At 42.2% G+C, this 14,948-nt stretch overlaps 1 protein-coding gene across 2 annotated transcripts in view; it reads right to left on the bottom strand.

Moving 5' to 3' along the window:
• il1rapl1a (interleukin 1 receptor accessory protein-like 1a) overlaps nucleotides 1-14,948 on the bottom strand; it is a 170,218-nt gene that overhangs the window by 46,869 nt on the left and 108,401 nt on the right. For both annotated transcript variants that reach the window (XM_034128401.1, XM_034128402.1), the window contains exon 6: nucleotides 12,070-12,144. In XM_034128401.1, coding sequence (XP_033984292.1) covers nucleotides 12,070-12,144 — 75 coding nt within the window. The remainder of the gene's footprint in view (nucleotides 1-12,069; nucleotides 12,145-14,948) is intronic.

Below are 14,948 nucleotides of genomic sequence, written 5' to 3'. Positions count from 1 at the left end.
AACCTGGTTTTATATTACTTAAAGGGGACCTATCATGCAAAATGCACTTTTGTACGTCTTTTATACATGAATATGTGTCCCCGGTGTTCCAGGGAACTCACCAATTGTCAGAAAACACAACCCTCTCTATTTTCCTCCATACCCAAATCTCTAAAAAAGGGGCTGCAACGGATCTGATAAAAACTGATCCAGATTTGAACACTTCACTGACGTCACAGAAGTGGCGCTATGGCTATTGGGCCAACTCTCCACCTATCAGGGGAATGTGGGGTTGGGCCACAGCCGGCCATTGCCGCTCGAAAGCGCTGGAGACGCTGTAGTACATATGCCAGGCCTGTAAGTGGCGCTGTAGTCTGCCACAAAAGCAGCGAAGAAGACTTCCCGCCCATAGTTACCATGGTTACCCTTCTGTTTATTCTCCGCTGTGGCTTTTTTTCTCCCTCCCAGAGGCAAACGTTTGCTCCCGCTGCTTTAATTCAATGCAATCCCTCCCCGTCGAGGCAAGCGCTGTAATTCTCTCCGGTTAGTCCACCAGCAGATGACAAACACCCACCTCTCCGCCTCTTCCAAGGAACGAGGGGACCGTGCGGCAGAGTTTCAGTTTCAGTTTCTTTCGCCGGTCAAGATGTCCGTTCAAGTTTAAATCTTCCGGACAAAATTAGAAAAGTGCCGGTCAAAGGTCTTCTTTGTTATTTATTGAGCTTTAAAACAAATGAATAACGACTCTATATAATAAAACACGGAGGACGGAGATCTTTTTTTCTCCCCCTCTTGACTTGATCAGAGCACGGCTCCCCTCTCCTGCAGCTCATAGAATCAGACCCGTAGACAGCAAACAGCACATAGAGCGAAATGAGGCATGGCTAAAATGCATGATCTGTTTGGTATTTTGAAAACAGAAACGTATAAATATACCTTATATAGGTATGGCCCTACAATATATCATTTAAATATAGCATGATAGGTCCACTTTAAAACAAACATAAAGCATTTGTTATCATCACCTGAAGTAATTGAATTCATTGTAAATGTTTTCCTCTCCACACTGGCCGTGCACAGACACCGTTCTAACACAACTCTCAGCGAGACCAGAGATAAATCCCCTCTTCTTGTTCTGAGTTCAAATGCATAACAGTTAGTGTGCGCCCACACATCCAAACACACAATCCCAGCTGCACACTTATTGCCTCGTAACCCAAGAAGGGCCTTTTATTTCCAATGGGGCAATTACTACCACGGAGGGTAGTTATTAAGGAAAGTAAAGCCAGTACTTTAAATGCCTTTTCTCCCATTGTTTGATACTAATAACACATTTCAGGGGCTGAAGTGTGGAGTTTAGGAAGGAAGGAAAGAAGCAAAGGGGAGGAAAGAGCTGAAAATAAGGGAGAAATTGCATAGGGAGGCTAAAATAGCTCAAGGAAAGGAGGCTTTCTCTCATCCTTTCTCTGCAAATTACAGTTAAAAAAGGATTATCTGTTTTTTTTATTTTAATGTACCACTATTTCCCTTACACCTTGAAGAGTTTTCTGAACATTAGTGAGAATAACAACCATTGTCAAAAAAAAAGAAAATAATTGAAGCCGACTATAGTCTCCCATAAGCACTCCTCCAGGCTGGCACCGGCCCTGCTAACTTCACTCTTATTAAAACAGAGCGAGCAGCAGCCATTCATAGTCAAACCAACAATGTTTATGGTAATGATCAAATTGAAGATAATTATCCGCCTAAAACAGTGTGTTTATTCATAAAATTATGCAAATGATGCACAAACCACTTCTATACAGCTTTTGTTTATCTGCTCTGCAGTAGGTTTTGATGTACTGTATAATGTGAGAATGCTATGTGAAGGGAGAGCAAGAGAGAGAAAGGGAAAAAGAAGGACTGGCAGAGGAAGAGGGCGGGGGAGAGAAAAAGAAACAAGAACGACAAAGATGGAGAAAGTCCATTAACACACTTGTAAATGAGTCTCAGCTATTTACCCCACGCTGGGCCTCTCCAATTACTGACTGTGTTCAGGATGCAGATTGCAGATGGCAATTAAAGATGAACCGTGTGCACAGACATACACAGAAAGACGCACACACATGTGCCAGCGTAAGCTTGCATGCACTCTCCCCAAGGCAGCAGTTCGCTGCAGATCTACTGATCTCCATAGCAACATTCACTGCCGTGGGCGATGGTGACATCATGAAGATTGATTGTCATAAAAAAAGGAATAGTACAGCAGGGAGAGGGCAACGGTAATGGAGGTGTTAGGTAAAGTGCTACAGTGCTCCTCGCTGTGGGCGAAAGCCGCGGCCTACAGTTGGGGGTCTGCTGTGGGGAAGAGCAGACAGAAGTGAAGGGCCTCAGCTGGTCTCCAAATACTTTTCAGCAGTGAGGATGGAGAGATGGGCTTATGTAACACGGAGGAAATCTAGAGAGCTACTGTAGCTCTCTGGGGTTCAAATGCTCAGCGCGTTCCCTCTGCTCTCCTTTCTGTGTATCCACCCTCCGCCTCTATTTCTCTCCTTCTCTTCCTCTGTTAGACAGCCTCCTCTCAACCCTCCTTTCTTGTCCCTCTTCACACCACTGACTGATCCTCCTCCTTTCTTTTACCCCTCACTCAACACCAAAGCCCTGCATGGCGTGTTGAGTAACTCCAACGTCCAGATCCAGACCCAGCTATACTCACTTGCCGGAAACATCAGAGAAATGAAGTTTGGAAGTTCTGTCTTGCCTGTTTTTTTTTTTTTGGCGCTTGTTTTTCTTCATTTTTCTCTTACGTAAGACAGACAGAAGTGGAGCAAGCTTCAAAGTGAATGGCAAAGCCGCCTTTTCCCCCTGCTCGCTTTGCTGTTCATGCATGTCATTCCAGTGCCAGCTCCCTCCCCCCTTTCCCCTCCATCTCTCTCTATCCTCATCTTTCTTTCCTCTCTTCTCAAACCTTCCTCCATTTCCTCTCACTACTGTACACCAAGTTACTTTTGGAGATGATAACCGCTGACTTTGTCACGGCCACCTTGACCAAACCGAGGTGGCAGTGACAGGTCGAATATGATGACCGCGCACTTTCTTGAAGCAGAGACCCTAAGTGGGTCTCATTATGTGTGCCTCTTCCCCCTGTCTGCCTCTTCCCCCTGTCTGCCCTTGTTGTATCAAATACAGAGTGATGATGGGATGAGTGGGGTGGTCCTTCTCTTTGATTACCTGTCAGTGAGCCCGAGCATCAGAGGCAGACGAGGTAAAAGCTATACCTAAATCATCTCCCTTTAAACACATACCCTGGCTCAAAAGGTGGAGAAGTCTTACCGGTGATTTAACACAACTGCTCGGGATGGCCTAGATACTGGATGTGTTATGAGTACTGACACACACACACACACACACACACACACACACACACACACACACACACACACACACACACACACACACACACACACACACACACACACACACACACACACACACACACACACACACACACACACACACACACACACACACACACACACACACACACACACACACACACACACACACACACACACACACACACACACACACACACACACACACACACACACACACACACACACACACACACACACACACACACACACACACACGCACACACACACGCACACACTGAACTGAATCTGACAGTAAGCATAACGTTGATCCCAGGCCAGAGAGAGACAAAGCAGATCTGATGCTCCTGCTGTGGGTGGACCTCATGGACCTGACACACCAAACAATAAAAGTGCTGACAAAACCCTCTGATGCGTCGCTTCACATCACCTCAACTCTTCTAAGTAGCACTAAAACCACACAACGAAGACTACAGCAAACATCTTGTCAACATGCAACATGTCACATATGCGTGACAGGAAGTTACACAGATATCCCAACATGCCATTGTACCATGAATACATCCCCTTGTAAGGGATATACAGTATGTTCTTATATAAGTGAAGTCCAACAGTTAATGTATTTGTAATAGTTAGTTAATTAAGTGGACTTCAATAAGGTTATGTTCATAGCTGTTGGTAATACCTTTTTAATTGGCTTTTAATTGAATGTATTATTTGTTCTTGTTTTATTCAGTCCTGTGTTGGTATTAAGTTATCTTTTTAATCACAAAGCTATGTGTTACTCTTGTTACTACCTGGAAAGGGTATGTTTTTGGTTTTGTGAAGCACTTTGTGTTCCTTTTTGTACGAAAAGTGCTTTATAAATAAAGTTGTATTTGATTTGATGTTGTGTATTTAAGTGCCAGAAATACAGGTGCAGATATTTTCTTTATTAACGTCATGTGATATTGTCATGACACATACTTTAGAGTGCATACGTAATAAAGTAAAGATTAAAATAAAACCAGATCTGCTGTGATCAATTATAAATCCTTGAAATAAGCTCTGCCTCTGAGGGTGTAACTTGGTTTATTACACAGGAAAGATGGATTTATTGAATGGATCTCAAGTCAAATCTGAGACAATCCTTTGCAGACTAAGTGGGAGCCGAATCGAGAATGTGTCTGAAGAAAAGTTGGCTCTGTCACTGTAAAACTTTTTTGCTTTTGCACTGCTGTTGAATACTGCCAGCGGAAGAAGTGGAAGGCACACAGAGAGAAAAAGACTTGGGAGAAACCTCTCTAAATGGATGAAACCACTGATTCACGGGGCTGAGCAGCCAGTCAGACAGCTCTTTCTCGGCAACTGCCTCCGATTTAACACGCTGAATCGGCTTAACGGCTGCTGATAAGGTCTATTAAAACCAACGGTGCTGGACATGCCGCTAAAACCGCAGCTGCTCAAAGACACCGCCTGACAGTCCAACGTCAGCCTGGAGCCTGAGGGGGGGAAATAACCAGGAGCGTGGTATGAATCCAGAATAGGTTCATACCTCTCGTGCATCTTCTTACCGCCCTGTGGTGAGTAATGTCAAGGCAGCAACAAACAAGGAGCTGTACGTGATGCACAGCAGGGTGTGTATTTTCTCATCCTCATGCCTTCCTCTCTCTCCCTTTCCTTTTAGGGATGTGTAGAGGCGCTGTTAGTTCATTTATCATACAGCCGGCTCCAGCTCTCAGCCCCAGACTCAGTGATTAATGACGACCGTTCACACACTTAAACATTTAGCTTTGTTTCGCTGACACACTAGTTACCATACCGGTCACCACGGCTTACTTAACTCTGGGTCACACTGGGGCTGAAACCATATTCAATGACGACACACATTTTTCCCCCGCTTCCATATATTCCCTGTGACCTTTAAAGGCTGTATTTCTTTCCTCTATGTAAGAATGTAAATATGTCATTTATCACAGGGAGGAAATTACCATATCCACACATTCCCAGCCAATTGGGAAAGTGCCTTGTGGCGCTTCTGTACATCCCTTTAAGATATAGATACAGGGTTAATTAAAAATCTTCCACTGATATTTTATCTCATTCAAATAGGGATGTGACTGGTTCAAAGCATGAAGGGTGCCATACTTGTCTTTCCCATAGATTATCTGTAAGATATCCATCCTTTTTATCACAAATATCTCCAACAAAATTATAATTTTGTTGCTTGTTTTGGTCAATTAGGACAGGGTGTCATCGACATATAATAAATATTGTTTTGTTTTTTTAGATGAATTATATAGAAATGTGGCCTATTTTGACAGCATAACCACAGTCACGCATAAAAAAACCAATAGCTCTTATTTTCCATACTTATACAGATGCTTTCATGCACATCTGGGGTGAAAAACAAAACATGAGTGAGAGGAACTGGAAAAGATAAAGCGTTCAAGTGAAAGACTGTTTGTTTCCGTGTGAGTGTGTGTGTGAGTGTCAGGGAGTAAGGCAGAGGCAGAGTAATTTAGTGAAGTGACTCTGCGTTGACCTTTAGCAACTCTCCAGAGCAATGTCAATTTCAATTTCACCCCTCTCCAAGGGAAGCAGTACATGTGTGGTGAAACAGGTGTTCTTCACTATTGTATACTTCTTTAAGGGAAGAGAAGAGAAGAGACGTTGGGACATCAGTACATCCTCAAAGATGAGTCCTCAAATCTTCAAACAGGCAGAGGTCAACATGTGAGGCAGTGAGAGAGAGGGGGTGTGAGGGATAAAAGGATGAGGGAACAGATAGAAAACAGAGAGAGAGAGAGAGAGAGAGAGAGAGCAAGAACATGAAGAACAGAGAGGCGCTACATGTTGAAGGGTTATAGTCTGCTTCAACCTCATATTCAGTGAAAATGACAAAAGTCAAAGCTACAGTGGCTTTTATAGAAGGAGTATTATAAAAATATATATAAACAGGTCCTGTTGATACCCCTGGTACCCGTCACTGATTCACTATATTAGTGTCAAATAAGCATAATCCCCCCAAAAGTGTAGAGGATATATTATTCAACTTAAACAGCAGGTACCAAAAAAGGTATACGGTGTGGAAGTAAACCACCTTTGATGAAAAATGTGTTTCACAGGAGTACAGTCGTCATAGCAACCTGTAACAAAAACAGGAAAATAGCCCCCTTTATAGTGAACGTTTGAAATAAAATAAAGAGCAGCAGGATTTAAATGTAATTGCCTTTGGTCAAACCAGAAAGTGGCATAACAAAAAATGATTCCGTATGAAAAAGGTGATGTTGGAACATTACTAACAGCTAACATGTCACCGCTAATACTGCCCGGCCAAGATAGTTTCTATTGAGAACTGATGACTGAATAAAAAACATTCAGCTTCTTTTGTGGAGCAGTTTATAAACGACATACTAGAATTGTATAAAAATGGAAATGGAGGATTTGAATGAATTCGTATTTAATTGTCGCACACATGTACACAGCATGGCCCACAGTAAAATGTAGTGTCTGAATTAAACCCATCCTAGTATTAGTACATTAGTATTAGTAAACTGGATGGTGTGACACAACTAGTATGATTTGTTTTCTTCGAATTTCAGACTCTGGATCTCATTTTGCCCAAAATGTCATGACCGCCTGCAAAAGTTGAACAAAGTTGAACTTTACATGAGCCCTGCATGGATTAGCTTCGCTTACACAAGCACATCCTCTGTTTCGAGCAATTCCATTGAAATGGGGAAAAAATAATAGAGTGTTTGGTTTCTTGGACAGTGTTATAGTTCTTTCCAAATTGAGAGGTCATTTGGGGTAAAAGAGTGGGATCAGAGTCACAGCTACACTATACATCTATTCCTTTGAGATCTTGTCAAAACATATTGCGAAACACCAGGAAATCAGCAATGTCAGTAACTGTAAGTCTATTACAGATGTCTACGTCTCCATGGCTGTGTGTGTGTGTGTGTGTGCCTCTACATATTGCATGTTGAACTAAAATAGATATAAGAGTCATCTCCTTCCTGCCACCCGGCCCGTGTTGTTGGGTCCTGCTCTCTGAAATAATTGATTCAAATTCTTTTCCACTAGAGTGCACCCATCTGCTGGCTTTGGGGGACGGTGAAATCCTCTATCAGTTACAATTATCCCACAGTAACTGAGGATTGTGCTGCAAGTGTGTGTGACCTGGCTGCTGAGTGGTGCAGGGGGCATGTGCAAATATCAGTGTATGTGTGTGTGTGTGTGTGTGTGTGTGTACGTGTCGAGCTAGTGATACAGAGAGATGCTATAAGTGGAGTGCTGCGTAAGCGTGAGTTGAATCCCTGCATCCCTTCCTCAAGGGACGGCAAATCCATGACAAATCAACCCGAGGGAATAAACGCCCAGTCAGTGAGTCTGAGAGTGAGCACGTGTGTATTACATTTAGAGCTTTGTGTAATACGTCACATACTGTAAGTGTGTGTTTTTCTGTCTCACGAACCCAAGCTCAAACTAAAGTCCAGAAAATGTACCATAATCCTATTCTGGGGAGGTGGACTGCACCAAGTCACCACTGGGGGACAGCACTAAATCTGGCAATAGAGAAAGTGGATGGCTACTGCCAAGAAAACAAACCATCCTACACAACCTTCATTTTGTCTCCTTTGAAAACTGAAAATGTCAAGTTGTCCGAAAGTAATATTTGTGATGGAAAACAGGCCGGCTTTCAGTGTTCACACAGGAACACATCCCTGAGGACTCCTGAGGCCCTGAAGCCTTGTTGATCTGTGGGATGATAGAAAGCTCACACACACACACACACACACACACACACACACACACACACACACACACACACACACACACACACACACACACACACACACACACACACACACACACACACACACACACACACACACACACCACACACACACACACACACACACACACACACACACACACACACACACACACACACACACACACACACACACACACACACACACACAGTTTGTTGGTGCTGTGGTTCAGCGTGTGTAGGCCTGAGTGACAGAATCTGTAGCTGTGGGATTTTGGTCTTCCAGCTGAAAGTGACACAGTGTCAGAGCAGCAAGGAAGTCTTCGGAAAGCAGGGGACTATGACAAGACCCTCCTCTCTGGAGACAAACAAACTCCCACTCATGCCTCTACACTTCCCCATCTCCCCTTTCACCCAACATTCCCAATCCTCTTGCTATTTATGACCACTGTTGTGCCTCTCTTTCCTCCTCTCTGCATCACACTGTTTGATTTCCCGTTGTCCTCTGTGAGAGTTTATGTAACATATGTGTTTTATTCATGTCTGCGTGAGCGTTCGCTGTGTAAAGCTGTGATGGAGGCTCTGGGATCTGCACTGGTTGCAGCAGCAGAGGAGATAAAGTGGGGCCGTGTTTCCCGGCAGTGTTGCAGATTTATCTCTCTGCTTACGGCTCTGATTTTACTGCCCATCCACAAGCCTCCACTGGATCCCATATCTCTCTCCCCCTCTCTCTCTCTATCTCCCTCTTGCCATAAGGGACCAGCTTCTCTCTGTGCACGCTCTGGCTGCCATAAATCTGCCACGATGCTCCATAAAGCTGCTTAGGGCATGACTCAACAAATATTAAGGAATAGGAGAATAAATAAATAAAGCAAAATAGAAACTCACGTCTGCGGAAGAGACAACTTTTCTGCACACAAAATGGAGCCCGGCTGTAAAATATTTACCTCGGTGTCTCTGTGCTTTAGACACTCTTCAGGGAGTGCGGAGGCTAACTGCACAATATGTACTCTTTCCTATTGCTTATGATTATCATATGGCCATAGTAGTGCTAAGCCATGTTCTACCATACCATTAGAAGGGTATACTTTTATTATTTATTTTTATTTTAATAAGGAGCCTTTACAAGTATACAAGACAAATAACAAAATATACATGGAGACAAAAAAAAACTGTGTGTGTGTGCGTGCGTCTGGGGGATTGGACTATGGATTATTGGGAGAGTAATAAATGACAAAATTATAATTAAAATGAAATGAGTAACAATATAATAGTCATATATCATAGAAAGGGGGGGGCATATAAATAGTAGCATGACCTTAAAGAAGTAGAAAGGGGTGGTGGGTGAAATCGGACTGAGGATTATTAATGACATTTTTCAATAAATGGGTTCCAGATTGCATCAATATCATTGGTTTGGTTTTTTTATGCCGGCAGATCATTTTTCCATTGAAATGTAATGTAAGCAGGTTTTTCGTGATTTCCAATTCATGAGGATAGTTTTTTTTTGCAATGATTAGGGCTATGGACAGAATTCTACTTGATGTAATGTTGATGTTCCCTGTGAGCCCAGTGTGCTCTGATTGGTCGGGACGTTGCGAGGCTCGCTGCTGCTCGCTGCTGCGAGGAGTGGACAGGTTTCCGGGTCGGCGATACAGAGAGACACAGCGAAACTCATCCTGAGCACACACAAACACTCACAGCCGAAGTAAAAACAATAAGTGTGGCTTGATATTGAGTAAGAAAAAGGTTTATAACGCTGTGAGAATGGGTCTGCGGAGAGCATTTCTCCGCGATCCCAACTCGTCTATTACCAGCGTTCAGGGAGCTCTATGCAAGTCAATGGGGACTCCCTGTTAGTTAGCCAAGGGATCCTGGTGTGGGAGGTGCTCCGCGGATTGGTCCATTTGGGCCAATCCGGTCATTTGTTGTTGATTTGGGTAATCACACGTCACAGAACCCAGGAAGCAAACAATGGAAAAAGAGAGATCTCCAACGAGGCGTTTTGGGGCAGCATAGACAGGTCTTTCTGTGTTAGAGTTTTACTCGCTACAAGGTGTACTTTGAGGGTTTTTGACTCTGCAGACCGTTTACATGCATAAACAACTTCATAACACACAAGGGGACGGGTAATAACCGGAAAAGCATGACATGGGCCCTTTAACTGCTGTGCATTCCCATGTGGCATGCATGTACTGTAGGTGTCTGTGGTGTTAAGTGAGCAATGAGGACAGATGTCAGAATCTACAAAACCCATTTTAAGGAGGGTATACTTTTCTTTAGTTTTCTAAAGTCTTCTTTGGCACTTTTTTTTTAATCTCATATTTTCGAAACTACTAAGTAAATGTACTCAAGTAATGTACTTAAGTACACTTTTGAGCTACATGTACTTTACTTGAGTGTTTCCATTTGCTGCTACTTTATACTTCCATTTGACTAATCTTAGCAGCGAATATAGTTCTTTTTACTGCTCTACATTATTTGACAACATTAGTTACTAGTTCCTTTTGCAGGTTTATATTATTAATACAGCAATTAAATCAACTAATACATTATGATGAATTATTACAGATGGAGATACCTGGCAGTATAAAAGGTTATGAATGTTATTTCATACCTTTCCAGCTGCAAAATTAAAATGCTACACACAATCATGCATCCCTAATACTTTTGTACTTTTACTTAAGTTGCACTTTGAATGCAGGATGTTTACTTGTTTACTTCATTATTTCTACACTGAGGTATTATTTATTTTACCTAAGTATAAGATCTGATTACTTCTTAAACCACTGCATATTTCCCCTGGGCTTAAAAACAAACTGAATTTCAAACTAAGAAGATGGATGGTTAGAGGTTTGAAAAAGAAACACTATTAAATAGCTTGAATGGGACTAAAATAAAAATGATCTCAACCTGTGTTGCACTAATTTAGACCATTCTTCTTTTAAAACTGTCTCGTTCAGGTGTTGAATATTATGAAAGTACAGAACTAAATCACTGCACAGGATTAGGTGCACAATCCCTTTAAGAAACATACCTCACACAGCATTTAGAAAGTTCAGACGGATAGTCTTTCGATTAATGCGAAAAAGTTTCAAACAATGAGACAATGCTATCCTTAAAATCCCACTGATGTCAATACAATTTAAACAGATAGCTGTTGGGTTCATTGTGCAACCTGTTCATGCATGGTTGTGAGTATCCTGACATGTGGGTGCGTGCTTGTCAGTTTATCAACAGCAGCAATTTTTCACTCTTGATCAGCCAACCGTGGAGGCATTTTAAATGAACTACCTGGATTCCAACAGCATCAGATACAAGACAAAAGGTAACCTCTCGGTAAATCATTACACCTTCTTTGTCTCTGTCTCCCCCCTCCCTCCCTCCCTCTCTCTCTTTCTGTCACACACTCATCCAATCCTTCTCCTGCTTTCGAGAACTCTCAGTCTTGTCCGATCAGCTTCATCGTGACATACACATGAGCCATTCATAGAGCGGCGAGCACCATGTGGACGGCGGGCTGTGCCCAGAAATCATGCAATATGCTGTCACAGACAAAAACAAACACACACACATATATACTCACTCACGCAAGCCCATGCACACATGTAGGCCCATCGTGACCTCACGTCAAAGAAGACAAACAACGGCGTCGGAAAGCAGCCGCCTTTCCATGTGGCGAGCCGGCGTTTGGAACCCTGGCACCATATGGGCCCTCCATTGTTGACAAAACAGCCGAAGGGACATTAGCAGCAGCCATTTGCATATTATGGAAAACACTTTTACAATTGTTTTTTCTTTTGCCGTTTGTCTAGCAAATAAAAGTGCCATCATCAATCTGTGTTGGGCGCCCCGAGGCGTGTTGGAGAGGATTTGTAAACTCATCCATTTCCTGTCATTTGGAAATGACACAGATAGCACTGAATGCAGCTGAAGGAAATCCCATGATGCTCTTACCTAGCTGCAGCTCCATGATGGTAATCCTGTTTTCCGAGGGAAACAGGATCTTTGGCGGCTTGTCGGTCAACGGAGCTGAAAAGGAGGGAAAAACTATTTAAATATAGTGCGATACAAAACAATTGAACAATACAGGCAGAATGTCTTGAAAGACGAAGGAAAGGATTTATTGCACTTGGTTCACATTATTTTTTCTTTGCATCCCCTTCTGCTTTACAGAGATTGTTAAGCATTTGAACACAGGGCACAGACAGAAGCTATCTCCTACTTTCTCCTCAAAATAAATAAACGCTCGTTCTTTTTCTATCATAACTCCTCAAGCATTCAAAAACTGTCTCTTTGCAGTCTATGCTCTCTAGTTTCGTAATACACCTAACGTTCACTTCATCTGACCTACTTCCAATCATAAATTAATCAATGCTTTGCCAGGAACAAGCCATCATTTAATCTGCATGAGTGTTAGATATTTGAAGAGCCATCATGGAGTCTGAGTGAGAGGGAGCAGCTGATGCTCTAATGATGCTAATCATCCATACGGCGGATGTCAGATGTCTGCCGCTGAAGACCTTCCTCTGGGGAACGGCAGAACATGCAGCAGCTATTGTTGTTAAAAGCGTTTGTGTGTTCTGCACTTCTTAGGGTTAAGGTCGAGGAGAACAGCAAGAGGGACTTGTATGTACATGATTAAACAGTACATAGGAGAGGAATGGAGGTGCAGTGTCTACATGTTAGACGTCTTTGACACAAGGTACTTTATCTCCAACTCAGAAATACAAACAACCTTTGCATTTTTAATTTGTAAATGTGTTTTTTCCCCCAGCAATGTATTGCAGCATACTTGCACAGTCTCACAGTTTCAAAGTTTGATACCGCTGGCTACTGAGCTGCTGGAAGTCTTGGATCAATGTTCTATGAGGTCTTTCATATTTTTGGCAATTACAATATAAAGAGAGTTTAAAGCTATAGCTATGGTTACGGTAGTGTTTTATGTTTAAAAGGGTTTTAGAGGACATATTATGCTTCTTTTCAGGTTCATAATTGTATTTGTGCCTCTACTGTGACATGCTTTAATGTTCAAAGAGGTATTTATTTGTCTCATACTGCCTGTGCTGCAGCCCCTCTTTTCACCCTCTGTCTGAAACCAGAGCCCAATCTGCTCTGATTGGTCAGCTCTGTTGCGATTGGTGAACCACTTAAAAATGTGACGTCACTATGTTACACATGAAGTCCATTGGAGGCGTTTCAGGAGGGGGGGGGGGGGGGGTTGGGAGAGAAACTCTGGAGGGAACTTTTAGATTAGCCTTTGCAGACCATCAAAATGCACAAAAACCTATAAAACACACTACAGGAAATAATATGGCCTCTTTATTTACAAACACATGTTCCTTTCTGCATGTGACAACTCTGTTTTGAATACAGCATGCATTGATTTAAAGTGGTGCTGAAAGTCAAGACCAAACCACACATTAATGTGCACTGTATAACTTTTTGCCTTATGTAAGATATATTTATTTTGTGATTGAATGTGCCCATATTTTAAGAGCCACATTTTGTCAGTTTATGTGAGTGCATGCACTTATGTCGTGACTGAAAGTCAGTGGCGTGCTAGCATCATTGTTAATGCTAGTTTCTGTGGCAAGATTTTACAAAGAGAACACAATTCAAAAAGAGAAATATTAATTGCGTCTCCTGCAGTCCAGCACTAAACCATGAGATGTAACAGCAGCTGCTTGGCCAGTGAACACTTGGATTGGTGCCTCTAATCTAAAAATGAAACCTTTTGTACTTGGGTGAAAGGCATTCATTTTATTCAAACTGTGCCGTTTCTAACACTAAGTCACTGTGCTGCGTTGTTGAATCTGGGTAGTCCACTTATATAAAGAATAAAGCTTTTTGTTTATGGAGAACTCTTTGACTCTTATTCATGTTATGTTGACCTCTGACCATTTAATGTGGAACTTAAATACAAACCCTTTATTTATAGCAATTATCAGAACAGCAGCAAGTAATGAAACCATGACAGACTGGCCTGTACTTACAGTATATACTTCAAAATTATTATAATAAGTACAATCAAAGGTATAATAATAGCGCTTTGTCGGCTCACCTTTACTGTATGTAAAAAGGGAAAAGAAATTCATGCACATATTCGTTATCTGCTTTTTTTAACACTGAGTTTGGTATATCCACTGATACATTTAAACCTGCAATACTTATTTTTTGTTGCGGTGGCGTTACATCATAAGGAAAAATTGGGGCATGTTAAGCTCATTATAACCTGCATTTCTCTGCTTGGCAAGCATGACATGTTTGATATAATTGCAGACCTTAACATTTACTTTTCTGTGCAAAAACGAACTCATTCCTAATTATAATACAATGTTTAAAAATGTTAACAGGTTTCATAAGGTACGGGGGCTGGCAGGCACTAAGGATGCAAACACTTATTCTGCACTTCCTACTCCAGCAATGAAAAAAACAAAAAAACCCTTATTGAATAAAACAGAAGCTTCTCCCAACAGCAGAGCTCTCAGGCACGTCTAATTATGTGGTGGTGGTGAGTTTGCAAAGGCGGCATATTCAGGCCAGTTTGTAGCCTGGTGCTTTCATTAAGATGTTTCCTCAGAGCGTCCTCACAAGCCCCCTTCTTAAGCCTCATTATAAGAATACTCTAACAAGCGGGTTGAAAGCCCTGCTCTGTTTTGGTGTCTGTATTTGGGAAGAAAGTGCCATGCAATGTTGTTCGGGGAAGTGTGTGGTCTTGTCTGAAGGAAAGTTTGCGGTCGTGTAAAGTGCTTGGTTACAGGCTGCGAGATAACATTTATTTTTGCTCCAAACTGTCAGAAGTAAGCGTTCACATGAGGAGAAGTTGACCAAAG

Source organism: Trematomus bernacchii, unplaced genomic scaffold (assembly GCF_902827165.1).
Source record: "Trematomus bernacchii unplaced genomic scaffold, fTreBer1.1, whole genome shotgun sequence".
Lineage (NCBI taxonomy): Eukaryota > Metazoa > Chordata > Actinopteri > Perciformes > Nototheniidae > Trematomus > Trematomus bernacchii.
Note: the sequence above shows the minus strand (reverse complement) of the source record. Positions and strands in the feature narration are given on the sequence as shown.